This window comes from Pectinophora gossypiella, chromosome 10, assembly GCF_024362695.1.
Source record: "Pectinophora gossypiella chromosome 10, ilPecGoss1.1, whole genome shotgun sequence".
NCBI classification, from domain to species: domain Eukaryota; kingdom Metazoa; phylum Arthropoda; class Insecta; order Lepidoptera; family Gelechiidae; genus Pectinophora; species Pectinophora gossypiella.
The window spans coordinates 8,572,476-8,600,308 of NC_065413.1; the positions used below are offsets into that span (position 1 = coordinate 8,572,476).

Consider the following 27,833-nt stretch of genomic DNA (forward strand, 5'->3'; position numbering starts at 1 on the left):
TTTTAATGAATTACTACCAAATTTCCTATTCATCATAGCTTCAGTTAAGTATATGAATTTTAAAAGTGTGTAATTTCCTCACATTATATCTGTTTATTGTTCAGACAATTATCCTACTGGTATTTCTCAGGGTTTTTAAGTAAAACGCCATGGATGAGTGTAGTTTTATTTATTTTTTCACTTAAGAGATACACAAGCTACAAAACGCTAATTTAGTGCTATGTGTTGACAGTTGACACCTACATTTTTTTGTACATTTTATATTCATTTTAATAAAAATCTATGAAACGTACAATTATTTTTGATATTATATTTAATATATTTTAAACAATCTACTGATACTTTTGATTTCGATAAAGTCTTAGATGCTACTATAGGTTCTCTAATACATTTATATATCATTTCTGTGCAATTAATATCAGCTACATACTTATATCTTGGTGGTCCATCTAATTTAATTTTAAGTGAAAACATTTAATCTTTTAAAAAAATATCAATAGCTGGACAAAACAAACCCCTGTTATAGCTGTTGATCATGAAGACACAATTTTAATTCGACCTTTCAATGATTTTGATTAAAAAAGATCTCCTCTCTAATGTAGCTGTTGCTATCCGCTTAGATAGCGCTGTGTACGACTTATACGAGTACATACGAGGCGCTACACTATACGCCAGTAGCAGCCTGTCGCGACACCTGTAGTGAATTAGTCCGAATGAATTTGTAAACAGCACATTGCCTTGTGACACTAATAATCTATAATGAGCATAAACTTCTCTAAAGGTGAAGGCACCTAGTCGCACGCGTAGAAGTCATCGCATTTTTTATAAATTTTTGTATGAAATCGCATGCAACATCGCGCACCTATCCGCGCCACACGACCCGCATTTTGCCGCTAAATGCGATGACATCGGCACGTGCGGCTCCTGCGGCGCGTCCAGGTCCGCGTTCATCTCAACACAACTAAGACTATCAATATACGGTGAAAGCGGGACGACTGAGGATGCTGCCGCGTCTAGAACACGCGGAACGCGCCGGTTCGCGGGCGCTTGCCGGCCGTGCGGCTGACGCGCGTCTGTTGCGCTCGGTGTTACGCTCGTTGTTGCGCTGTACTCGCTGCTCCTCCTCGTCAACGATGGACTTGCGCCGCGGGGACAGGGCGCGCGGCGTACGTGGCGCGCGCGCCGACCGGCAGCGGGTCAACGGGCGCTCCAGGTGACCGTCCTCGGACCACTCGTGTACCGACATGTAGTAGTTGTCCTGTTCGAAAACGGGAGTTTTAATGTGAGGGTTTCAATGATGGCTACTTAACTCTACCACGATTTAAACTGAAGTTTAATTTCGTCCACGTAATTAGGAATAAGTAGCAGAACGACGATTCGTGGGATAGGCTTATTGAATTAATATCAAATTAAGTCACTTTGCAACTAACTGCTCACTCCTCATGTTAGAAATTAAGCTTTTTGATCTTTTCACTAAGAAGATTGAATGGTTCACCAAGTTAAGAAATATTAAAAGTAGTACCTAGAAATATATCAATGAATCAATTAAATTGTTTACAAATAATCTAGAGAGACTGTTCACATTGAACTAAACTATGAATACAGAGTGCCTTGCTAATGCTTTCTGATATAAAGTACACGTAAAGAATGAAAGCGACTTACCAAGTTCTCCAGGTTTGAAGTGTGTGCGAGTGCAAAGTGAAGGCAATTGTTACTACACTCAACAATACTGGGATCTACACATTGTAGACATAATGTGTGGTTCTGTGACATACACTCTAATCATCAATGACGTACGCATTATAAAGACAAATGAAACAAACGCACTGGTGTTAAATTGTATTAAATGGTTTCCAATTACATAGCACGTCATCTGATTTCACAAAATATTCTAGTCATCGAAAACTACTGTAAGTAATAACTAGTATATAAGTTTAGATAAAATTTACATTAAACTCCGTGTAGGTACTTAAGTAGTTACTGCATTCAGTAAAAATATACACGAATATATGAACGAGCACGTTACAAAAAATAATAAGGTAATTAGGTAAACGATAGCCAAGTAATTAAACTGCAACAGTCAACCTTAATTAGGTATATATGTATAATGCATAAATTTTGTGACTAAAAAGCTGCAACATTGAATTAATACGCGCTATCTATGTCTAATCACTTGTATACTGTTACATTTAAAACATTAATAATATTATCCTAATAATAAATCTGGTCAGTCAATCTCGAGCCCACTTTTGTTCTCGCCACAGCATGTTATAAAAATACCAAAAGCTTATGTAGATTCAAAAGTTACGGAAGCGTGTATTGCAGTAAAAAAATGAATACCTACTTGGGGAAGTCTAAATAGTTTGATAGGCTTGTAATATCACAAGTAGAGACCGGGGCGCTGTGTCAAGAACCCTGCTCAATACACTCCAAATTATACTTAGCTTAGACTCTGTCAGTGCATACAAACTACATATACTAGTACTGAAAGTAAAAAGAACAGTGATAACAAAGCTTCAGTACATATCTAATAATACGAATAATAGTAGATATATACAATATCACTATACTATACACAACATAATGCAGATACAGTACTGGTGCTACTATTGCTTAAAATACAATAAAATATGTTAAGTATGTTCGAGGTAATAACAATTCAAAAGGTGACAAGTGCTCGATTGCTAAGACATCTATTTCAATTCTAGGTAAAAGTTTTGATACAATTCAAAAATCCAAGAACAGCGACGAAGATGCTCGTATTATGCTATCACTATTGGCACTCAGGACACTTTACCTAGTGTAGATAATCAAAATTAAATTAAAATATTGTTCTTAACAAAACACAATATTTATTGTAATAACACGTGTACTCACAAATAGGATGAAACACATTTATAAATCAATTAATTATTTGTCTAGAAGGATATGCTAAATCATTGACACAGGTGTTGCCAAGTTCACTAACAATCATTATTGAAACAAACGCGCCTATAACCACTCAAACGGGGTAAATACTTCAAATATAATTATCAACAAATATAAAAAATATACAAAAAGTTTGTGGACTCTTGGTTAAAGTTAGTCGGCTGTCGAGAATTTGAAATCTTCAGAGTATGTTCTTAACACGGCTGCTGATTCAAGTTCTCATCTTTCTCAGATTTTGGAGGTTGCGTTGCCGGCGGTACTGGGCTCTATGATAAAAGAAAATATTTCATTAGCATCGTCATAGAACTTACATAACGATCTAAGTTATTAATCAAAACATAAAAGAAATGAAATTAGGAAAAGAAAACAATAATAAACTGCAAATAAACACAAAACACCCAAACAGCTTGTTAGTCAAACACAAACGTGTCACCTGCAACTAATGTATGCAGTTATTCAGTAATATGAGTATAGATACTCAGGCTGAAACAAAAAATGGCTGGTGTTACGTCGACGTCGGAAAAGTTCGTGATGGTGATTGACATCCAAGACCTTCACCCAGAAATAAGAGAAAAAGCAAAAACAAAGATAAAATAATGGCGATAAGAAAGGCCCAGTCACTGGACCCGGGCGGGACCTCACCTCCTGGCGCGAGGTGGTGTGGCTGCTCGGCACGGGCGACACGCCCGTCATTTGCTTGATGTAGTCTTTGTCGTCGAATATCTTGATTTCGCCACCTCCAGGTTTGTGCTTTACATTGTCCAGGGATCCAACTTTACTTTGTGCTTTGAATTCCAATTTTTGATTTTCGATCTGTTCGGAAAATTCAGTGTGGACATGTCAGTGCGCGAACAAAGCCACTCTTTAAATGGTGTGGGATTTCATAGGAACGACTGATCGATTTGTAGGATATTGATTCTATGATGATAAATAAAAATATAAATTTTAGAATCAAATGAAGAATCTATAAAAAATATGTAAACTTAACATGAATACAGCATTACTATGAAACCCACTACGACACAGTAGTGATTTGTGTGGTTTTATGTGCTATAACGAGAATCATTTATATAAGAAAATGACATAAAAGTAAGTTGTGTATAATTTTATGTAAAGCCGAACGTTTATGTCTGTTGAATTATATGAATCGAATTGATGTTGCAGACACAGTAGCAAGGGATGTTATTCTACATTCTGTTGTATTGATTTTTGTGCCGTGCGTGTACATCGTCTGTAGTGTGGAATATGTAGATATATTATGTAATAACATAGTAATTCGTATTCTTACGCAAGAAAGTGTTCAACATTCATAAAATACTGCTATTGTTGCTCATGAACATAACAGAGTAGACAGTGTAGAGTAACAGCATTCCCTATTGAAAAGACTTGATTTCATCGTGAATAGTTGTTTCATCACCAAAGCGGTAAATATAGCGTGTAAACAGCAGCCGGCAACTTTCCTAAAGGTCTCAGTTTTTATGATAACACTGATGGTCGACTATATTAACATCAGCGATCACGAAAATGCACCAAACTGACCTTACGCCATAAAGAATGGAAGGCAAAATGTTTATGCGATGCCCTCCACCTTGGTAACGCCCATCTTACAAACTAAAAACAACAACGACACTTTTTACATAGTACTCAGATACTTCTTTTTGTTTTCTTTAATATTGCTCCTCGATCAAAACGAATCTCTGTCCTATAGAAAGGAAGAGGTGCATTTCAAACTGGTAAATAGCTTACTACACATTAATCACAGTTTAATGGTGCAAAGTATAGGCGTGATTACAGTCAACATCGACGAGATATTTGGTAAAAAGCACACGTTGGACATAATATATATTGGTGTTATAGTAATATTTACTCACTGATTTTGCTCCGTTCTTGGCTGTTGACTAAAGAACAAGCATTATTTAAAATACTGCCTACAGTTTACAACTACAGACTACCTACACGATACTCTGATTGCTGATTACATCCTTAGTGCATTTGAACAGATTGCTAAACTGTGTCAAAACTAATGACATACAAATACGACGACCTACAACTTTTCAGCAGTTATCTAAAAGTATTTACACTATTTATGTTAGGTTTCATTTAAACGATTATGACTCTATAAGTACTCACATCCGCAACTTCGATACTAATAGAACGCCGCTATTTAAAGTGCTGTCCTGTTTGAATTAAGTGTATTTATGTTGAAGTAAGAATATGAGGCGTATGGAATATTCAAGTTACCTTGATAGCGCCGCCGCCAGGCTTGTGGTGGATGTTGGCTGTGGACGCAACCTTGGGCTTAGCTTTGTCCTTGAAATCCAGCTTCACGGTTTCGATTTTCTTGTCACCACCACCCGGCTTGTATGCAGTATTTTGCAAAGATCCAATTTTCGATTTTGCGTTCCATTCCAACTTAGTAGTTGTAATCTGTTGAAATCATTTAACTTAAGTATATGTGTCCTAATACGTACCACAATCTAAATATTTTCCTAATTAAAATATATATAATACCTTCTTGCCGCCGCTACTTGGAGCATATGCATCATTTTTTGCTGCAATCCTAGGTGTAACATTTCCAAATTCAAGTTTCCTATTCTCGATTTTGACCTTCCCACCTCCTGGCTTGTAGGACGTGTTGTCCAAAGAACCGATTTTCGACTTAACTGCCTTAATGTTAGGTGAGGGTGCGTTGCCAACTTGTACCTTATTCATTGGTACTTCTGAAATGTAACGTTGGTAGTTTTAATTACGATCAAAATGTAAGTACATAGTAAGTAGTTCAGAAATCAATAGACCCGAATGTATTCGATTATTTTTACAATGCCTTGTACTACGAACGTAAATAAACTCATAAATATTTCAGTTCCATGCGTAGTCAAATCCAATTTGCCGCTGAACCTTTCCAATTTCTGAGCAACGCAAAATGTCATTGACTTTGTTAGTTTTGTGTCGTCGTGTTTTATGCTATGATATTATTTTAGGTCATCATACTTACTCTTCTTTTCAACTGGGGGTGGATTTTCCGGAGTTTTGGCAGCAGCGCTTTTGCTTGAAGATCGAGAAAGACTTGTTTTAATACTGTTACTCGATTTCTCTTTGGTAGGCAGCTTACTCGGAAGTTTCTTGTTTGGAGATCCGGGAGAGCCATTGAGATCCTGACAAGCAAGAAATTAATACATTAATAATAATCATCCTAATATAAGTGCATCTGATGATCTCGAAGAGAAAGAACAACTTGGAATGCATTTTAATAGAAGTCGACTAGAAGTTCACGACTTTTAAAATTTGATGAACAGCCTGTAACATGTTGCTACAAGTTATCTTATTGTGACTCTACCTACCCACTCCTCTGCATAATAATGTGGGCATTATTTTATGTATGTGTTACTGTAAAAGCTTGAACTGCAGTAAATACTAAGATATTCCAGTAAAACCTAAGATCTATTAATGGTAAATATACCAAAAGGTTTGCGATTCAAACTTTTACCACCATTCCGTTGGTAAATCTTAGGATTTACATTAATGGCACGGTAAATGTTGAAAAACAATACTATGTATACTGTCTTTATAGTATTACCTGTTTTGTCTAATAGTTCATTAAAGTAAATAATTAAGAATTACTCATTGTCTTATTGTTAAAACCAACATCTATTAGCTGACAGTGGTAAAACCTAGCATATACTGAATTCGAATGGTAAAAGCTCAAAAAAAAAATCGTCTTATTTTCAGAAATACCAACCAACCAACCTCATTCATTCACCAACTCATGTCGGTAAATCCTAAGACTTACACATAAATATTAACATTTACCGTAGTCCAAACTTTTACAGTAACATATGCTTCCTATAAGAAAGGTACACAGTGGTACTCACATTGCCTTGAGTAGACTCGTCTACCCCACTGTCATTATCGCCATCTGAAAAAAAAAAATAAGATTATATTAATACGCTGCTACTTAATTAAAATATTATTTAAATATAAATTATATTTTGGCTCATCTCAAACAGTTGTTACTAATTTGTACCTTTCGGTCTGCTTTTAGGCGCAGAAGATGTTTTTCGCGGAGTAGATTTTTTAGTGTCTGCTGGAATGGGAGATGAAGTATTAAGCTCGTTTGGTTTTTTGTTTGCTGACATTGGTGGCTTTGAATCTTGCATTGGAGATTTAGGAGGCGTTTTGCTAGAAACCACTGGTTTGGCCTCAGTTTTTGGATCGTGCTTCACATCAACTTTTGGTGTCTTTGGGCGTTGTGGTTCTGGTGTTACGCTTTGAGATTTATTCGATATGGCACTTGAAGTCGAATTCTGTTTGATTTCTGGGGAATCATCGCTACGTGTCAACGATGGTGATCGTTCAGATAAATCTCTCTGATTATGAGGAATTTCTGAACCTATTTTTGTCGGTGGCAAATTACTTTGTAAAACAACGTCATCATTATCGTCAAACCTTTTCTTTGGAGTCGAAGTGGGTAAAGAACCAATAAAAGACTCTGTCATTTTAGATCCTGACAGGCGAGACTCTGGGCGTTCAGGGATAAAGTCTCTGCCCGCGTCATTTGATACTTCAGATTTGACACTTTCTTTAGATCCCCGAATGTTATCCCTGCTATCATTTTTTTCTTGAATTAAACCCAGACCTGGAGGACGACTAGCAAATTCTTCGATCTTGCCTCCGATAGAGCTTACTGATTTTCGCCTATCATCTTCCATTTTGAGTGGACTTGGTGCTCCTGGAGCAGCTGCAATGCTATAACTTCTGCCCTTAGCCATTCCAGCCACATCGCTGCCATTTTCTGGCTTGATGGCATTTGGGTTTTCATTAAATCCCTGGGTATCCAGATTGACTGGTTTGTTCTGGTACGTGTTAGATGGATCAGGCCCTCTTATGGAGCCTTGCGATGGCTGTCTGGGTATCTGCCCAGATATTAGCGCAGGTCCTGGGCCAACACCGTTCTTTGGTGTTCCGTTAGGCTGTTGCATATACTGTGGTCTAGCACCTTCAGGAGTAGTGGCACCAAATTGTGGAGGTTGCCTTGGCCCAAATTGAAGGTTATTTGGTGGTGGAACTCTTTGCGGAGGTTGACCAGAGGTGGGTGACTGCAAGGGTCTAGGACCTTGTTGTGGTGCAAATGATTGTGGACCAACAAGGCGCAGAGGTGGTGGCTGGGGGCGCGTTTGCGGTGCTCCCGGTGCGCCTGGAGGTGCGGGGCCTCGCGGTGCTGGCGTGCCCGGCCGAGGAGCGTACTGCGGCGGGTTGGTCACCGGCCCGCCGGGCTGGAACTGTGGCCTCTGTTGGCCCTGAGGTGGGAGATTAGGTCGCAATCCTTGCGGCGGAAAAGCAGATCTCGAGTCTGTCCTGACTAGTGGTGGTCGCGGCGGCAATTGCGTCGGGCCGGACGGGTCGGAGCTGAGGGATCCAGCAGGCACAGGACGACTCTCCGGCGGGGCCTTTACAAGTAAAAGTTTAATTAAAACTTGGAACATCTACTAATGACTCACTTGCAACTAAACTACCAAGTAACGACTTACATTTACTGCCAAAGTAACAGACATTATTTTGTAGATTTTAACAGTTTTTGTATTCGAGATTTTAATTTAGATACCTAGTCATTTTGTAAGTACCAACCGACAAAACTTAAATTAGACCATAGTCGTAAGCAAGTACTATTTCTTTTGCTAATGTGTTAACTTGTTAGGCTACGTAGATCGAATGTCGGATCTTATGGAGTTAGTGGTTACTTATAGATAACATAGCAGACTAGCTATGAATTATGGCTCATGATATTGAATACGATTCGCACGCAACTAACGATGACAGACGCGTCTAATACCTATCTACGTACGCATAAGTACGATGCTCTAGTTGGTAAGGTTAGACACGGTAATCGTTAGTATAGAGACGGAATATTTAGATTATAATTTAATATTTTAATAGAGGCTCAAAAGTTTGCTCAGTGAAATTTTCGATTTGGCAAATATAACAATATTAGGCTTATGATTGAGCCCGATAACACGGTGGGGCGGAGACGTTGGGGCCGTCGCGAGTGGCAGACACTCCGGCAAATCAAAGCAAACAACACTACTCTTCATGAAAACAATATCTCAAAAGTTTACGTTCAGTCGTGCAGTCCAGCATGCGAGTGCAGCCATTTGTGGGCATTATCGTTCATTGACATTGCACTCGCGTGTTAAGAAGGAAATAAACCATCGATTTTTCTTTTAAATTTTAAACAATGCTTTAGATCAGATGTACGTATATACTATATCTATAATATGCCTATCCTACCTACGTAGCACAGCAGGCAATATGCACCTACCTACTTATTTGTAGTCATAAAAGTTTGAAAGACACTGCCAAAATTATTTTGTGTAACAAAATTTAGTTGATCGATAGCGGAATGACACAACATTACAAATTTCAAGGTACTACAAAATTCATTCGCGTATTATGGTTTCGTTCGCTTTCCCCCGAAGGCAACTTGTCGAAAATTGTAACGAACACAGAAAGGTTGTCAAAAATTGAACTTGATTTATTACGAAATCGAACTTCCGTGCAACCGCGGCCTGGCGGTGGTTACACACTACACGAAAAATACAGGGATCAATTCTGGTCAACATTTTGGGGACTGAATTTCATATTCATGCTTTCCTCATATCCAAATAAAAAATAGTTAAAGCACTACTTATCGACATATTTTGTTCTCATAATTTTATGTTTAATATGTTTATCGAAATTATTAGTACATACTATTTCACCTGAAGGATTCTATGCCATTATTATTATTATTTATTTATTTATTAAGGTACATACAACATTACAGTATTGCCCAATGCGCTGTATGACGAGAAAACAATATTATATTATTATTGTTATTAGTATTATGTTTCAGACCACAGGGTTCTAAAGGTGCCTCTTCCTAAATCCGTGCCCGACAGGCATGAAGCGAGCAGCGCCCGATTACACAAGTTGTCACGAACGCGGCCACTGGGTCAACGAGACATAGGACCAGGATACAAACTACAATACCCGCCACACTTTTAAAAATAAATTGATATATGTATTGCCTTAGATAGCGCTCACTACTTGACCAGACAAACGTGGAGTTCTGAAGATTAGAAGCCAGAGTTACCTGTGGTGTTACTTTTACTTTACTTACACGAACAAATCTAACATATTATTATAATACGTTTTTGCAGCAGGTGGATAACAGTGGAAACTTTATATTATTTTCTAATTACTAAGGTTTAAGGTTTAACACTACTATTAAGTAGGTATACTTAATCAACAACAAATACTGTTTCAAACTATCGCGGTTTACTCTCATACAAATATACATATACTTGCTCATAATTATAAGCAAATACTTACCTATATTCAACAAGTTTCCTAAGTACTTTATTGGCGATCTAATATCGCATCATATCGAAAGAACAGGAAAACGTTCTCTGTTTTTAGATTTCATGAAAATTCGACAAATCTAAAGGGCATAATATATTAGATAAAACTATAGGTAAGTTACTTGGAAATGTAAGTTACCTAAGTAGGCTAATATAAAAATCGGAAGAATTTCCTTGTACATTAGATATTTGAATTTGGAGCACGTTCTTAAAACGCATGTATACTATCTAATAGCATTTTGTTTTTTTTTTATTAAGGGTAATCTGTATAATACTGATTACTATGTCAGATTTGTACGCAGTAATTTGGATATTGCGGCTACTTCGATCGTGGAATGATCATAAGTCATAACTGCCATAGTACGTAAGCTACGATTGGTAAACGCATCATAAAGCGTAGCTTGTCGACTAGGCTACATCTACCAGACAGTCACGCACAATAAAACCTTTACCCTCAGCGATGATACGCCAAAAGTATCAAGCAAATCTTTCAAAAGGTTGGAAAATTGTTGGAAACAAGGCACCGTGAAAATTGCTTATCATCCGCAGTAGATAATTATATTTTTAACGTACTTACCTATAGCTTTTTTAGAAAACTTTTTATAATTTTGAATATTTATACATTACGAAATCATCTTTATCTATTATTTTTTTATTCCGTTGGGCATCTATCAGCTCCAAATAAAAATAAATAAATACTTACTTATTATTTATTAAGCAAATATTTTCACATTGGAACTGAAATTATTTACTAAAGTTAAATAATACTGCCGCTGAAAACAAATAACTAAAATTTACATCAAATGCCTGTAAAATTTTGCGGTATCTTTGGCACAATATCCATATATTTGCATAATAGCTACTGCATACTGTCTCATCTTCACTAAACCGGCACAAATCACGTCAAAATGTCGTTTCTATATATCATCTAGGCAATATTCGAAGTTATATTACGGGATAAGAACAGAAGTAGATAATAATAAAAGAAAGCGTGCAAAAATTAATTGGGAAAGTTGGCAAAACTAATTCTGATTTACTTTATTATCATAACAATAGTCGGCGTCATGTTTCATTTCCAAAGTTTGGTGTAGTCGCGGCGGCGGTTTCGTTTCACTTATCGCGATAAGCCGTGTTCCAATTGATTACTTAATAGCCCTAAAGGTGCTGAAAGCCGTGCCTTGTTCATTTTGTTTGAGGGCTCAAAGTATTTCATTGCCAAGGAAATGTTAACACAATGTTTTCGCACCTTTTCATTAGCGCGTGTGAAACGAACAAAGACAGACTAAATTGCTTTATTTCTATGAAAATTACCCATGAAGCGCTACAATAGCGCCGTAATACGCTAAGTTAAGGCAGTTAGGTATTCAGAAGGTATATTGAAGTGCAGTAGGGTGCAGCATTTTGGCACTGGTGCGCTGTTTTCACGAGCCTTACCCGGTTCGTGTTGTTAGCCTCCATAGTTTTGACAACTACAGTAAATCTTTACAATCTCCAAATCGTAAAAGTTTCTATGTCATAATTCTTCCACGACGAGGCGATCGCTTATTTGCGATATCTCCTTGAAACTATAAAGACAATAAAATTTTTATTAGCCGAGTTGACGCAAGTCTACATTTGTGCCGTAAAACGATTGTGCTCGGTTGACGCTTATGCTTATCATGATTGAGGTGTTTTCACAGTAGACGCTAGAAAACATTGCATTATCGACGATGAGTATAATAATCTGGTGGATTTAGATCTACGTGGATTAAGTCGGCTGTCGAATGACGTGCGATTATGGGCTTTGAATGAACACTTCGATTCAATCGTAAGATTGACGTACGTTCAAGTGAATCAGTACTTGACTCATCATATTTGGTGGTGTGAATTTCTGACTAGGTGTAATACGATCACAATTAAGTTGAAATTTACATAAATGAATCAAGTTCTAAGTAAAGCACTCAACAACACAACATATTATGACAAATACTACACTTACTAATATTACGTTTGTTACACCATTTAGTGTAATGTTGACTGCAAGTGCAATAACAACGATCTTGACAGTCGTGATTGATTAAGGTAATGATAATGAAGATAACAATAATACTTATTACCTACACTTATTTATCTTAATACAGATTGTTGTCTTGACTCTGAGCCCAGTTTTCGCGTAAATAATAAATAAATTAACAAGCACCAATTTTAGTTGGCAACTTCTAATCCGAAAAACAAACGAAATGCGGTCATTAAACAAACCATTGCCTAACTCACAATCCCGCTTAGGTTTCTACAAATATTTACTCCAAAGAGGCTTACCATTTATATTTGGAAATGGAATAAATCAAGAGTTAATCGAAGAATGACGTGAAATACTTTATCTTCTACGTCAAAGCTGCAGCCGTGGAATTTTGTGTAAATTAATAAATTGCGTCTGTAAATAGAACGCTATTAATTTTTATACATTGTTGTTTTCGAGCCACACGCGTGTACGCTCGATTGTCGTTTCTGTCTAGAGCTACTGCTATATTTAGACGGAGATAAATCACTGACCGGTACTTATGCACACCACGTTTCATTTGCATGTAAACCTGAAAAACTTTCCGCCTTTCCATTTCCAACTAAGTATTACACTGTAAATAATATACAGGGTGTTATTGACATCGTATCGAATACTGAGGGCGATGATTCAGACTATAATTCTGAGTTGATATCAAGTGGAATTGGGTTTTTTTTTTCAGTTTGCGACGGAAAATTCCACTTGACACCAACTCAAAATCATGGTCTGAATTATCCCTCCAAGTTTATATTACGATGTCACTACATCCTGTATACAACAATGTAAAGATATAAAGCCGGACCTAGTTAGATAAAAATTGTGTTGACCATGCGGAATGTTCAGTTTTCCAATAATGTTTTCCAAAACACTTACAGGAAAGTGGAAGAATTTAGTAATCGAGCATAAAGGCGTAAATCGAGCTATGCAGACGTAAAGATAATCATAACATATTATTTATTTACTGAAGACAAGTCTACTCATCGTTTACAACACACATCATGAAATAAGATTTACGTTATATCATTTCTATTTTATATCATTTCACGCTAAAAATCTACGAAGACACGTTGCGTTTTTATATAATCAACTAAATAGGTAATAAACATGTTTACAAAATAAAAAGGCATTTACTATAAAATGCGTGTGTGTTTATATTATTTCCCGTGTGTTAGTGACACATAAACTTTCCATTTCATAGTAATAATGTTCAGGCAAATGTTTGAGGAAGACTTGTGTTCCTTCTTGTAAACACTGTGACAGACACGTGTTGTTTTGCGAGTAATATTGATCTGGAACTGTCCCCAGGGCCAGACAATATGGGGCCTTTCCACCTTATAAGAGTGAATCATTTTGATTCATGCGTGATCCAGAAGAACTGAAAATGTGCCGTGGAAAATCATTTATGTTTATTGCGCATCTAAATGCCTAACATCATAAACGCTAATGTCTTACCTATCATTAACTGGTAACCCATCACTATATAGTACATTTATCCATGAAATATTTGCATTTATAGAGCGTAAATTGCATATTAAGTACGATGTTATATCTCACGCACTCTGGATAATCAGCAAACCTTCGTCGCATATTGGTAAATCTATTATATTCCTCACGTTAACAAGTCAAACTTCCAAATAAAATCATAACCTGTTTTATGTACTTACTCAAGTTATTTTATACTCACTTAAGGCTCTACTTATATCCACCTAACTTACTACATTAAAGCATTACATACTTAATATGCGCAAATGTCAAATTGCAATAGTGATTTTTAAATGAATTGCTTTGTTTTGGCCTTTTAAACTCCAGTTCTAATTTATGGGAACTCTATTTACGGCGAGAACTATTACCCTGTCAAAAAACATTGGTTATTACGCGTGGTAGTAATTGTTGACACGCAAGCAACGCAGGCGCGCTTGTTGAGTTAATGTTCCATAAAGTGTGATTATGGGTGACCACTCCTATGGGAGGGGTCCACCTTGGCTACCCTCCGTGACCTTGGTTTCGATTTCACCAGTCATCCTCATACTAAGGTCAGGTAACTCTAAAATACCGTTGTGTTTCACATCATCGCGGTTTTCCCGAAAATTATCACATAAGATAAAGACGTAAGTGGCTATATTTTATTATTCAGAAGTCTAAGAATTATATAGAGGATAATTAGATAAATTATACCAGTATACGGCCTCCGTGGTTCAGTAGTTGAGCGTTGTGCTCACGATCCGGAGATCCTGGGTTCGAATCCCGATTTGTCCCCAATCACAAAAAAACTTTGTGATCACTTTGTGTAATTTGTTTAGGACATTATAGGCTGATCACCTGATTGTCTAAAAGTAAAATGATCCGTGCTTCGGAAGGCACGTGTAAGTACGTAGTCATTACATGAGTCATGTTGGGGGCCTATGGCGGCTCAATAATGACACAAGGGTTGATGGGGTTGGTAATCCACCTCACAACCCACACGTTAGAAGAAGATAAATTATAAATAATAATGTAAATTATATATACTTCATTTGGAATCTATATGCGCCAGACGCCAGCTTATATTAGATATAATTTGGAGTTAAAGGGATGATTAATCGTAGATTTGATAGTAGATAATCAAATCTATATAGTGTTAGAGTAGGTACCTTTCCTTTTAATACGATGCGATATAAGTATATTACCCAGATTAACCGTTACTAACTGCTTATCGGGAAATATTTCCTTATCCATTTACGTCTTCAAACCCACAATTACAAAAGTCGCGTTTTATTCTGACGCATTTGTACAGGAAAAGAGGTAAGTAAGAGTTTTTTCGTTGACTTCCTCCAGGTATTTTACGATAGGTATAAAGCAGTGAATTTCCAAATTAGTCACTATGAACACGGTTGGGTGTTTTATGGTTTCAAATGCTTAATTTTCGCAGTCCATTGACATTAAGATGGCAAACAATTGCGACCTTGTTCCCGTTATATTGAATCAATAACACTACAGCTCTAATTGTGTTTTAACCGTAGATCCGATTATCTATTTATAATACAATAGTTCAGTAACCCTATATACAGGAAGTATACCTACGGTTCTACTATATGAAAATGGAACGTGAAATGATTTCAAATTTTGTAATTACTCAAGTATTTATTTGTTACTTTAGTATTTAATTTACAAATAATTAAATAGATCCGTTATACTCGACTGCGGCGAAGCTAAAAGGAGGGTTATGTGTTTGACTGCTATGTATTTATGTATGTATATGTGTATGTATGTGTGTGTATCCACGTCTGTTCCAACCTAACTTCTAAACCACAAAATAAATAAATAAAAATATAATTTTACCAACTAAAATCCAAGTATGGCAATGCGTATGCCAATCTGTCCTAAGAGTTTATTTACCACGACATGCATTTTTCCGTAGTCGGGTTATAGTTTCTAAACTTACATAACATACATATATTGCCTAAATGATTGACATTATAGATGGACTTGTAAACATTAGGTACATTGACAAACTAGATGTTTACAGTAGGTAAACATCTAGTATTTGCTCCACCCATTTCGGAATTTTGATTTTCTACGGTATAAGCACACAAAGTAAAAAATACTATAGAGTGAACTGTCCCTTGTACTATTTCAAATAGATAACACTGATAAGTAAGGGAGTGGAATTCTCCGCCGTCTTCTGCATTTCCGAATGCATATAACCCGTGTGCTTTCAAGGCCAGAGTGAACAGGGGGGTTAAAATAGCCACATCGAAGCAATTCATCTACGAAAGCAATGTTGCAATTGGACATTTGCGCATATAAAAGTAAGTACGCAATGCAAACAAATGTCAAATAGCAATATTGCTTTCGTAGTGAATTGTTTCGATGTGGCCATTTTAACCCCAGGCCTTTAGACCTTCTGGGCGAGCTCGCTCCATCTCAGGCTTCGTCAATGCGTTCGGGCAAGTCTGCCGCCAAGAACAAACTCATCAAAGGTAAAAAATGTCATAAAATGGGGCGTGTTTACGACAATGTCGGCATACGCATGCATTTGACGACGCAGATACCGTTGCACAACCTGATCGTTCATGTTGCCCTGCGTCATACGTCTTACTGGGTGTGTCATTGATGCCATTAACTTATGGAGAATATTTCCTATATACATTTTCCTTTAATAAACATTAATGCTTAGTCAAGGTTTTTGGAAAATTTAGAGGTAATAAGGGACTTTCCTGAGGAGCTGGGTGGCGCAGCGGTAAACGCGCTCGGTGTGCGAATGTTGAAGTTAAGCAACTTTCGCAAAGGCCGGTCATAGGATGGGTGACCACAACAAAAAAAAAGTTTTCATCTCGAGCTCCTCCGTGCTTCGGAAGGCACGTTAAGCCGTTGGTCCCGGCTGCATTAGCAGTCGTTAATAACCACCAATCCGCACTGGGCCCGCGTGGTGGTTTAAGGCCCGATCTTCCTATCCATCCATAGGGAAGGCCCGTGCCCCAGCAGTGGGGACGTTAATGGGCTGGCGATGATGAAGGGACTTTCCAGGCTACGTTCACCAAAACAAGATGGCATTGTACAGCTTTAACGTGATTAGAACCTATTTTCTCATTACTCGAGTTATGATTCCAAAATACAATGTAATATACGCAGGGGCTTATATAAAAATAATTGTTGCTTGATATTTGGGTCACATTATATATATAATTATGTTGCTACCTATATTGCTTCTCTTTATTTTGATCAGAATAATAATGGGTGGAAGATATAATAGTGGTGAGCGTTATGAGAAGGGTCATCATTTTTTAGAGGAACAAGTTACCTCGTAGCTGAAGCTATCCTTTTTCATGTCGGAGCCCAATTTTTCGCGGAGGAATGGTGTGGGGGTTCGCTGCCGGGCTTGGCACGTTTTGTTATTCATCCTCATAATAGATTGTAGTACATGTTAAGGATCGATGGAGCTGGCATGTTTTAAAAACAAAAGTTCCTAAAAATAAAGAGAAAAAAAAAGGGTCATCATTTATACCCAATAACCAAGACAAAAGATGCATATGTCTATTATCCATGAATTCAGAAGGTTAAACGAAGGAAAATCTGTATAGCGCCATCTATATTGTTTTTGAGGAACGTAGTCTGGAAAGCCCCAAAGTAATTGCTATGCATTTACGAAGGAGGATCTCTGAAGCTCGTCTTAATTGGATTTCAAGTGTATCTAACTGACGCAAGAGTACCTACTCCAACATTGGTTGGCACATTATTTGACCGCTTCACCACCATACTATGGCCAGTAGAAATCCAAAGGACATTACCATCGCTTCACCCGGATCAAACCATATCTCACATAGTGAACGAGTGCCCTCTGCACCCGGTTCCCAGGTGGCATAGCCGAGCTGCATTGTGTGACGGATGCGGCAGAGACTTGGTTTGGGGAGCAGGTTAGAGGTTAGAAGTAGAGCAGGTTACTCTAGACTATATAAAATTCAAACAAACCAGCAATTTGTAATATTTAGTATTCTATGCCGCAGAGAGGCATCACTACAGTAGGTAAGATTCTTACTATAACAGTGAGATGTAGAGTACTACAAAATATAGTACTTATTGAGATGTAGGTAGTCTCTATAGCCAATATAAAAAAAGAATACTATTGTTTATAAATATTATAAACTCTTTGTCTTTATGGTAAGACGTGTTCATGATATTACTTAAAATTTATCGGTAAATAATATTATATTATTGAAATCCTTTATTTGTGCGTCAAACATGTGAAAGACACGATCTATTAAGATATATATTTAGGTACTTATCTATGGTATAGGTACCTATTTTTATGTAATTTAAATGTTGTACGTTACGTTTTGTTACACATTTACAAGACAAAGATGGAAAACTTCATATTTGCGAATCGAAAGACTTAATATTTTTGTTTATTGTCAATTGTTTTCTATCTACGGCTACGGGTCAATGGAATTCTATCTACGGCTACGATATACGGTAATAAAATTTTGATGTAGGTATATCACTAGTATTCAATTAAAAATAAATGCGTTATAATAAAAGGTTTATAAAATGATAATATTTCAATAACAATGGGCTTAATTTTCATCATTGTAGATTAAAGTTATTTGTAGAATAGCGTGGTTGCTTATAAAATTTTAATAAGGCCTGGGATTATGAGAAAATTATTCTCCTTTGTGCTCCGTGGTCGGATAATTAGAATGAAAAAGAAGGAGTCTGAGAGAGACTAAGTTATCGTAATAATTGATCGCAACATATCTTTACGTTTTTTATTGTGTTCATGCGTTTGTATTTCTAATTCTATTCACAGTACGGACGGAAGTTGATATACTTACAATAAAGTAATGAGTCATTAATTCATCAAAAACAACGGACTGGGTTTTATGCTGCCCAAGTGGATTACTAAGAATTGTCTACGCTTTCGTATCACACCGATAAAACAAGCGATAGATACTCGTGATATTATTTCATAAAGATAAAAATATATTTCTGTAAACAAACCCGAAAAATAAAATGTACATTAGTCTTTGAAGTATACTTCCTGAAAATGTGAAGAAAAATCTGAACTATTTTGCCGTATGGCGTGCGTTGACCGAGTTTAATTTTTTCTATTCAATCCTTTAAGTGCGTCATGAAGTATTTTTATCATCGCATACCTTTTATGTAGGTTTTGTTCGTAAATATAGTTTGAAAAAGCCCAAGGGTTATGCGACATACTTAAGCATTATAGGTACTTATTTTCAATACTGTTATTTTTTTTAAATAAGACCTAATAGAACCAAAACACAACAGGTAAAATGGAAAATAAATACTGTATTCCATAAAGACTAGACTATGTAGAGGAAGCAAGAGAAGTGTGTTAGGATCGAAGCAATATGGAATTCATAGTCTCTGCTTACCCCGGCGGGAAATAGGCGTGAGTTTATGTATGTATAAGGACCACTGATGTGTCGTTCCCGGGACTGTTCCCACTATGACAACGTTCCCGGCATTAAAAGGGAGCAAAACTTATGTAAAAAGAACTTTATTACCTAACCTTTAAAATGAAATGAAATGAAATTTATTGCAGTAAATGTGGTCATACATAGTGATGGAAGTAAATGTTATGGTTCAGCACATTCAGTCATATTCTGACATACAATAGGTAATTATTATATTATTAACCTAATCTTACTCTAAATTAACTACTTATATTTACATAACATTATTAGGGTGCAATAACTCGTTCAAAGAATGAAAGACCTTCTCTCTAAGCCACAGCTTTAGCTTTATACGGAAATGTTTTAAAGGAAGTTCTCTTAAATGGCTGGGGAGGGCATTGTACGTCCTCACACATACTGAGTAACAATTTTTATAAAACACAGCTGTTCTAGGCACTATTTCGTAAACAAGTTTGCTAGGATTTCTAAGATTTCGATTATGTGTTCTTTTCGCAGATAAGACCAAAATACAAGAAAGAACAATTTGAAAAAGAAAACAGCTCCTTTCTTTACTATTAAAGACTTTTTTAAACGGAACGGCATTATCACTGATAAAGACTAAGAAATACTAGAGCATTGCAGGCTGATCACCCAATTACTTATTGTCTAAAAATAAGATGATCCGTGATTCGGAGGCACGTGAATCAGTTGGTCCCGGCTAATATTGACTTAATCAAGTATGTAATCGTTACATGAGCCATATCTCACTTTAGCAGCTTAATAATAACTCTAATACCATGTTTGATGAGGTCGGTCATTGATCTCACAACCCACACGAAAGAAGGAGACCAAATATTTACATACTTAGTATTTTATTTAAAGAATAGAATTGTCGTCGATATGAAAACTTTTTAATGTTTTTACTTGTTTTTTTATTCTTTTATATTTGAATTTCGATTTATGATTGTTTTTTACTTTTTTACATTATAGTTTATTCACTGAACCTAAAACTTACAATATTTTAGACATACATCATCGTGTCTAAGATGACGGACATAATATTGTTGCTAAACTACCATTATCACTACAAAGTATAAAACAAATTCGCTTTTCTGTCCGTATATCACTATGTACGCTTAAAACTTTAAAACTACACAACGGATTTGATGCAGTTTTTTTTTAATAGATAGAGTTATTCAAGAGGAGGGTTTATAATATATGTACATCCATTAAATAGTGGAGAAATACTGTTATTTTTGATGTTTTTAATGTGATGTCGTAAATAATTTCATTTTTTCCTCAGCATTGCACCCGAGCGAAGCCGGAGTGGGTCGCTAGTATAAAATAAAATACTTTATAAAGTTACCACAAGTTTGTATTAAACGGACCTGCCTCTTGAGAGGTCCTCGTTAAGGAGTAAAGACTTAATAACAAGCTTAATACGATGTCAAAGTCTAATGTCAACAATCTAACAAGATATCTAATATAAATCAAAGTTCAGATGACAATTGACGTCAAGAACAAATTCATTATTACGTCTAGTCTCAAGGCAAACAGAGACAAACAATCTAGCCCTAGGGCTACAATTAGTGTCCTAAGATAAAATTACTTACAGGCACTTAATTACTAACGTAGAATATTAGTATTAAACCTACAATTTTAATATACTTCATGTATATTGTGAATAATATATATAATATACAAAATATAATATTTCTAACAAACTAATCAGCCTGTCAGCCTAAACATACCTATATTTGATGTCTAGTAGACATAATTACTGAACGTGAACGTAAAATTAAATATTATTTTTTGTAGCACCGATTATTGTAGGTTGTTTCAAAGTTACAGCATACATAATTGAAAAACTTTTCTTATTGCTTAGTAACAAGGTAAAATAAACATTCCTTTTATATTTTTTAGATAAGTATGTTTGGCATGAATTGATTCTACTTAGCCGGGTAGAAAACTCATTCCTTCATCATTTCAAGAAAATTCACGTTTTCTCTTCGTTGAAGTCATAATGGTTTTGTTTTTTAAACCAAGAAAATTTCGAAACATTTTGGCTAATATTTTCATGACGTCTAAGAAAAATGTGTTTGGAAAACGGCATGTGTAAACTTAAGTAAGAGAGTCGCCGGCCGGGGCCAGTGGCGTCATACGTTTTCGCGTCAGCCGGAGTGACGCGCTCTCGAGGAACCGCCGTGCCAACTGACTCACAGCCGATATAAAACCGCGACCACCGCATTACTCCAGCCATTTAAAAACTAACCTCCGTCCAGGCAACTACATGAAACAACCAATGTTTGTAAACGGTGTAGAAGTTATCAGCACCCAATTGGAAAATATAAATCTAAACATACAAAGTAAGTTTCGTAAAATTCAAGTGAGTGATAATGTGCGTTCGTTTTGTTCGGTGCGATAACGAGTTTTTCCGTAACGATATCCAGTTCAAACCTGTTAAATGGAAACACCGAATCGAAAGAAAACTAACTTGCACTTCATTATAGTTAATTCGGCTCTCCAATTTCAAGCGGCCTAATTTAAACCGACCGAAAACGTTCTGCAATTAATTTACGAGGTCGTGCTCTGATGTCAGTAAACTAATGAAGTTAATTTTGTTACAGAAAACATGCAGCCCAAGTGTGAGAGGCCGCCGGTGTGTCCTAAGGGGCAGCTGCCGCTACTGCACCTCACTCCGACCAACTCCAGCCAGAAGAAGGTGGACGGCAACTCGCAGAACGACTGCCCCTGGTTGCTGAAGCCCAAGCACGACATCCCCCCAACCCCGCCACCGCAAGCAGACCCGCAAGCATTCTTCCCCCAAAGAGTCGGATAGAGAACATGAGGCTGACGCACTTGAATGAAATAAACGTGTTTTTAAATGGCAACATGCCATGTCGGAACACAGACTTTTAAATAAAGTCAAATATAAATAAACCTCGATCTGCTATAAACTCTAAATACGCAAGTGACGAGGATTACAGCAAGTTTGAAAATATTTGGCGAATCGCTGCGAAAAGCGGACCGTTTTGTGATAAATGGATGTTTTAAAGTACTGAAACTTGTGTATTGAAGTGACTTGAACGCGGTAGCTAAGGCCAAAGTATTATATTTCACGTTGTACATAATAATTTAAAGTGATATCTTGGCTGTTAGATAGGTATTTATTCATCAAAACTAATTAGGTATACAATTATAACATTGTTATGCCTTTGGTAGAATAGGAATTTATTTTACTATACTCATAATAATGACTTCCTATGGATGCTTATCCTTTTATTTTAAACTCAATAATAGCAATAAACGAAATTTATTGTATAAAGTAAACAACATATAAGTCTTAAGAAAACTAGATAGACACAAGATGAATCTCAATAAACTAAGACAATACTGATTATTTTATTGTCTTTTATTTCGTAACGACTACCTACTTACAAGTTGACGATATGTTCCGCTTTATATACAATCCCATAGTTTTACGAATCTCAAAATAATGCTTTAAATATATAGAAGTAACGCCACAAATCACAGCGACATACAGGTCTAATGAAACCCTTTTACTGAAGCCACATACATGTCCCCCGCTGAGCAACACGATTTTATTACACAGCCCACTTATGAACAATTCGCTCTATTAACAGCTACGAAGCTACTGTTAAAAGATCGATTTACTTATTTCAAAAGTAGAATAATAATACCAAAGCAATTTCGATTCGGTATTTACTACCGGAGAATGCACAATTCCGATATTACTATTAAATAATTGACAATAATATACCAATGTTTAGGTAATATTTCATAAACAGGCTAATCTTTAATTATGTTTATTCTTATCTGAATATAATTTTTAATTATCAGTGTAAAACACACGTGTAAGTAAATTAAATTGCTTATCAACAAAGGATTTTTCACTGTCCCGTTGCAGCACGCGGAAAACTATAGCTAGAAACATATTTCAAGTTAATACATGACATGCTTTAATTATGTTATACACACATACACGTACGTACATAAGATCAAGCCTACAACCCGTTAGGGTAGACAACGACCACAGAATTCCACTGTATGGTATTTGCACTGCAATAGATATCTTATTCTTATCGTGTGGGTTGTGAGGTGAAATACCGCAACCTCATCAACCCTGTCAGGGTTATTATTGTGCCGCCAAAGGCCCCTAACATGGCTCATGTAACGACATATTTACATCAGTAAGTAGTAACTGGGAGCAACGGCTTAACGTGCCTTCCGAAACACGGATCATCTTATTTACGGACAATCAGCTCCTCAGCCTGTAATGTCCTAACCAAACTAGGTATCACAAAGTGATTTTTGTGATATATCCCTACCGGAATTCGAACCCCACACCGAGATTTAAATAGATATAACATGGCACTAAAACTTAGCTGGCGAGGAGTAACCTAACCTCCTAAAATGCTATCTTATGATGTTCAAGTTCATGACAGGTATGATTATAGTATTTTTATTACGTTGAAGTCGTTCAAGGAAGTTCCAGTACCTATGTGCGTCAATACCAGTCAATGACCGTTTTACCTTACATTACAATCATGTAAAAAAATCTTAATAAAAGCTGACAAGTGGACAAAAAAAGTAGGTAAGTAGTTGCTTATCATCCGTGGTGGTGGCATTCCACGGGTTACCTATGTTGTTTTTGATGAGCATGGAGACCGTACAGTCATGAGCAATGTAATGTGCCCACTTTAGGACTCTGTCGCACTAACGTATTTGACATTTAGTGAGACTTACAGTTCAATTTGTCACAAAAGTTAATGTGACACAGTATCAAAGTGTATACATAATAATGCTCGTGACCGTACATTTTGTCCGTATCTGCCTGTATAACTGTATTTATAGATACTTTTAAGTATAAGTATCTACAAACTTTATACCTCTACCTACCTTTTCGGGGGTAGTATGTTGTCATTGATCTAAAAACTTTTCAACCTTCATTTTTATCAAATCTATTGGTATTTATTGCGCACCCCATAAGGATAACGAATATAATGAATTACAAATATTTATAGAAAAGCATGGAAGGAAATCTATATGCATAAGTACATTAAAGAACATCGCGTGAAACCAAAATATTTAGCTGCGCCCGAAGATCGAGGTCTTCCGTAAATATGATGATGACTAATAAAATAATACTTCATACTCCCACTAAATCAAATCGTCCGTCACTTGATAAAGTGTGCCAACACGGGCAAGGAAACAAAGATTTATTACATCTGGAGAAAGCTAGTTGAAGCTGGAAAGTTTAAATGGTGACTCCTACGTGGTAGATTGTACTCTGTATCAAATTAAGAGGATGACTGTCACAGGCTCACCGCAATATATCAACGTAGGAGCGAGGTATCACCGAATGTGTGAGTCATCGCGTGAGTATCTCCAAAACTGTACCTATGCGCCTTGCGACCTTTATTGACGTAGATATACTAGAGACAGCAAGAAGCCCAGAACTAAACCTCATATCTAAATATCATTAGCTAGGTATCAAGTATATGGTTACGTTTTAGAACAAAAAGATTTTGTTTCAAAAATAGTCTTGATTGACGTGGTATCGTAAAATGGGAGCTTAAGAAAACATTGTTTTTGAAATAGTAATGTTTTACTTTGTAATCTAAATTCTCGTAAATGTTTTACGTTCAATAAATCAATAATAGCTCTAGCGATCGACAAGAAAACAAGTGCCTACTTTAGTGTAGAATAAAATAATGGAAGTACCTATCTACTGAAACTGTTCTGATAGGTACATTTTGTAATTGAATAAAAGGTCTATACCCTTATTATCAACATCATTGTTCGCAATAGGCACACGTAATGGAACATTTAGAGTCTGACTTGATTTGTACGACAATCATTTGTTCCATAAAAGCAATCCGACGTGGGTAGAGCCTTTGTACGTCAATTGGTTCAATTATTTTTGTCTGTCGTCAAGAAAAAATGAAAAACTTACAAACCAATCATTATTAATATGAAGATAGATTGCTAAAAGTAACTGGGCAGGTATTCAAATTAACAGCCACTTATGTTATTCCACTTCTAAATATAACAGATCCAATTTTATCTCTATGATCTCAGGCTATGATGCAAACTCCGCTGAAATCAATATTTTCTAATGCATATTTTCTAAAAATATTTTAGCGCTGTTATTACAGCTTTATTTATTTATCTTATAGTATTCATATTGAATCTAAAATAATTATTTTCATCTTAAGATATTACTTATTATGACATAATTTAGGATTACCATGAGTTGTAATTGCATAATACTAAAACTGCATGATAAAATGTTATCTCGTACTCGTGTAGGTCGGGAAAAACGTAAAAGCAAATGATAGATTTATCTTTGATTAGGTTTAAATATCGATAGATACGCATTTCTTTGAGTGACATGCGTTTAATGTTGGGTGGAAAAATCCAAGGTACATTTAAAGTACTTGTCGTAATAGAGACCGCGCAACGTCAACTTGCTGCCGGTCGATATAGGTTTAGCCCTTTTAATACTTTCAAATGTTCAATAACCTTCTAGAAGGGCTTACCCTGAACATTTATTTATAGAAACCTCAGGGGTTTTCGATCTAGGACATTCCCGGAACCAACTAGCCGCTGTTGCTCGACTTACACAATACAATGACAAAAGAATAATGACCGTGTCTAGTGCCTCACGTTGTCGGTATGGAACAAGTGACATGATGAGTATGTGTGCGATCGATATTTTGAGTAATAAATATTGAACTACGTACTATTTACTGGCACAACGTAAAGTGATTATTATCGAACGAGATGGACTAGAATGTTCCGGGTGCTATTCGGAAGCCTTGGCCGGTGCAGTTGGTTAGATTATGGGGACTTACCTCTTAGGAGACGGTCGAGAGTCACTTACTGTTAGTAAAGGAATGTATGGAGTCTAATTATTTGTTTAGTAGGCTGAGAGCGAAGGGGCGCTCCGTAGCAAACGCCGGTAGAGCCTGATGTGCGGCGTATAGGCGGCCTCTGCCGGTGACTGAAAACACGAAGACCGGCGAAATTGACAGAGGAGGCATTACCTAATTCGTTCCAGCTGCCTTGACTTGCTAACTAGGTGCCTTACGTTTTATTACGACCGATAAATTGGGGTTACGATCAGTCTCTTAATTTGTTGTTCGTAATGTTAAAATCTCCTTCTTTCGGTTAAGGCAGATCTCCTTCTAAAAATAAATACTTAAAACAGTTTTGGTTTACTTTTGAAACATAAATCTGGTATGAAATCTCTGGATTATTTATTATAGGAGAAGAATTATAGTGCGTAGGTTTTAAACATTAACAGAGTCATATCTATCCTTTCTTAGCTCTGAGAGAGGGTGCGCCCTGCGCCTTGACTAACGTGCGCGCGCATCCCTGCCTGTCCCTACAGAGACTCCTCGGATTACCACCACAGCAACATGCGGCCATCCTTATCACCCGCCTCACAGATGACAAGGACGACGTGACATAACACATGTTCATACAATATCCTAGACCCGAAGCCTCCAGGCCTCCGAATATAAACAAAGTAAGGGAATACGCAAAAACCGCTTTCGATGTTACCCTCTGATGGGCGTTAAATGAAGTAACTACTCGTTTTTTATAAAGATTTTGAGATGAGCCAAAATATTAATAAGTAATTAAGATACCGTTCTCGTGAAAGTTTTACTCTCTACCTCTCGATCTTGGTTACCTGTAACAAAGAAAACAAATTGTTCAATAATGTACTATTACAATATGAGATTAAATATCTCCTATACTTAAAGGTTGCCTGGAAAAGATTGCTACTTAGCAACAAGGTCGTTTATTGTACTCTTTCAATTTCTCTTTTGTTTTGAATTTTGTTTTTCCTGTTTGTGCAATAAAGTATTTGTTATGTTATGTACAAAGTATAGTATAATATGAAATAACATTATTAGATTTAGACTACCAGGCACAAGTCTCCTCTTTGACTTATTGTAGATTTGCCGCAGATGGCATTCACCACTTGGCCGGACAAAACAGGTCTCCCCTCAATCCACGAGAAGGTATATATCACCTTCTTTCCGTTATAGATCTTTGGAAATAGTAAAGTAATAAATACCGGCTGTATATGAAACGATTGATGAATATCGAGGAAGAAAGGTATAGCAGGATCGAAGCAAATGGAATTCCATAGTCTCTGCTTACCTCGGTTAGAAATAGGCGTGAGTTTATGTATCTATGTATTAAATAACAGCACCCCTTTCTTAGTTTTCTTCGCGATGTTTTCCTTCACCGCTTTAGGCACGTGATACATCATGATACATTACAGGAATCCGAAAAACAAAATTGATTGATAGCTTTTAAGATCAAAGTCAGTATGCCTGTTTACGATATATGCACGGATAGAGAATGTTGAGGAAGGCAAGTATCAGCTATAGATACCTACTTACACAGTTCCCGACGTCTGGTGTTTTAATATAAACAACCTGATAGTATCAATTTACCAATGTTTCTCTATTTCAATACGATATCCCTTAAACGCTGCGCTGTCATTTCGCCGGACGCATAAATTCCGACCTTTCCCGG

The 27,833-nt window shown here is 36.5% G+C and overlaps 1 protein-coding gene across 6 annotated transcripts; it reads right to left on the reverse strand.

Moving 5' to 3' along the window:
• Positions 1–152: 152 nt before the first annotated feature.
• Positions 153–26,242, reverse strand: LOC126370461 (microtubule-associated protein tau). 6 transcript variants are annotated; one of them, XM_050015327.1, is made up of 10 exons: positions 11,760–11,859; positions 6,953–8,375; positions 6,801–6,844; positions 5,924–6,083; positions 5,440–5,648; positions 5,170–5,355; positions 4,800–4,826; positions 3,571–3,741; positions 3,362–3,411; positions 1,827–3,194 (listed from the first exon to the last, which is right to left on the reverse strand). In XM_050015327.1, the coding sequence occupies exons 1-9, from the start codon at positions 11,781–11,783 to the stop codon at positions 3,385–3,387; spliced, it is 2,271 nt and encodes a 756-aa protein (XP_049871284.1). In that variant the 5' UTR covers positions 11,784–11,859; the 3' UTR covers positions 1,827–3,194; positions 3,362–3,384. The 6 variants fall into 6 exon arrangements, with proteins under 6 accessions (XP_049871280.1, XP_049871281.1, XP_049871284.1 ...); XM_050015323.1 differs by lacking the exons at positions 1,827–3,194; positions 3,362–3,411; positions 3,571–3,741 and adding exons at positions 153–1,258; positions 26,135–26,242 and having other exon boundaries at positions 11,760–11,890; XM_050015325.1 differs by lacking the exon at positions 3,362–3,411 and having other exon boundaries at positions 11,760–11,798.
• Between the last annotated feature and the right edge of the window lie 1,591 nt (positions 26,243–27,833).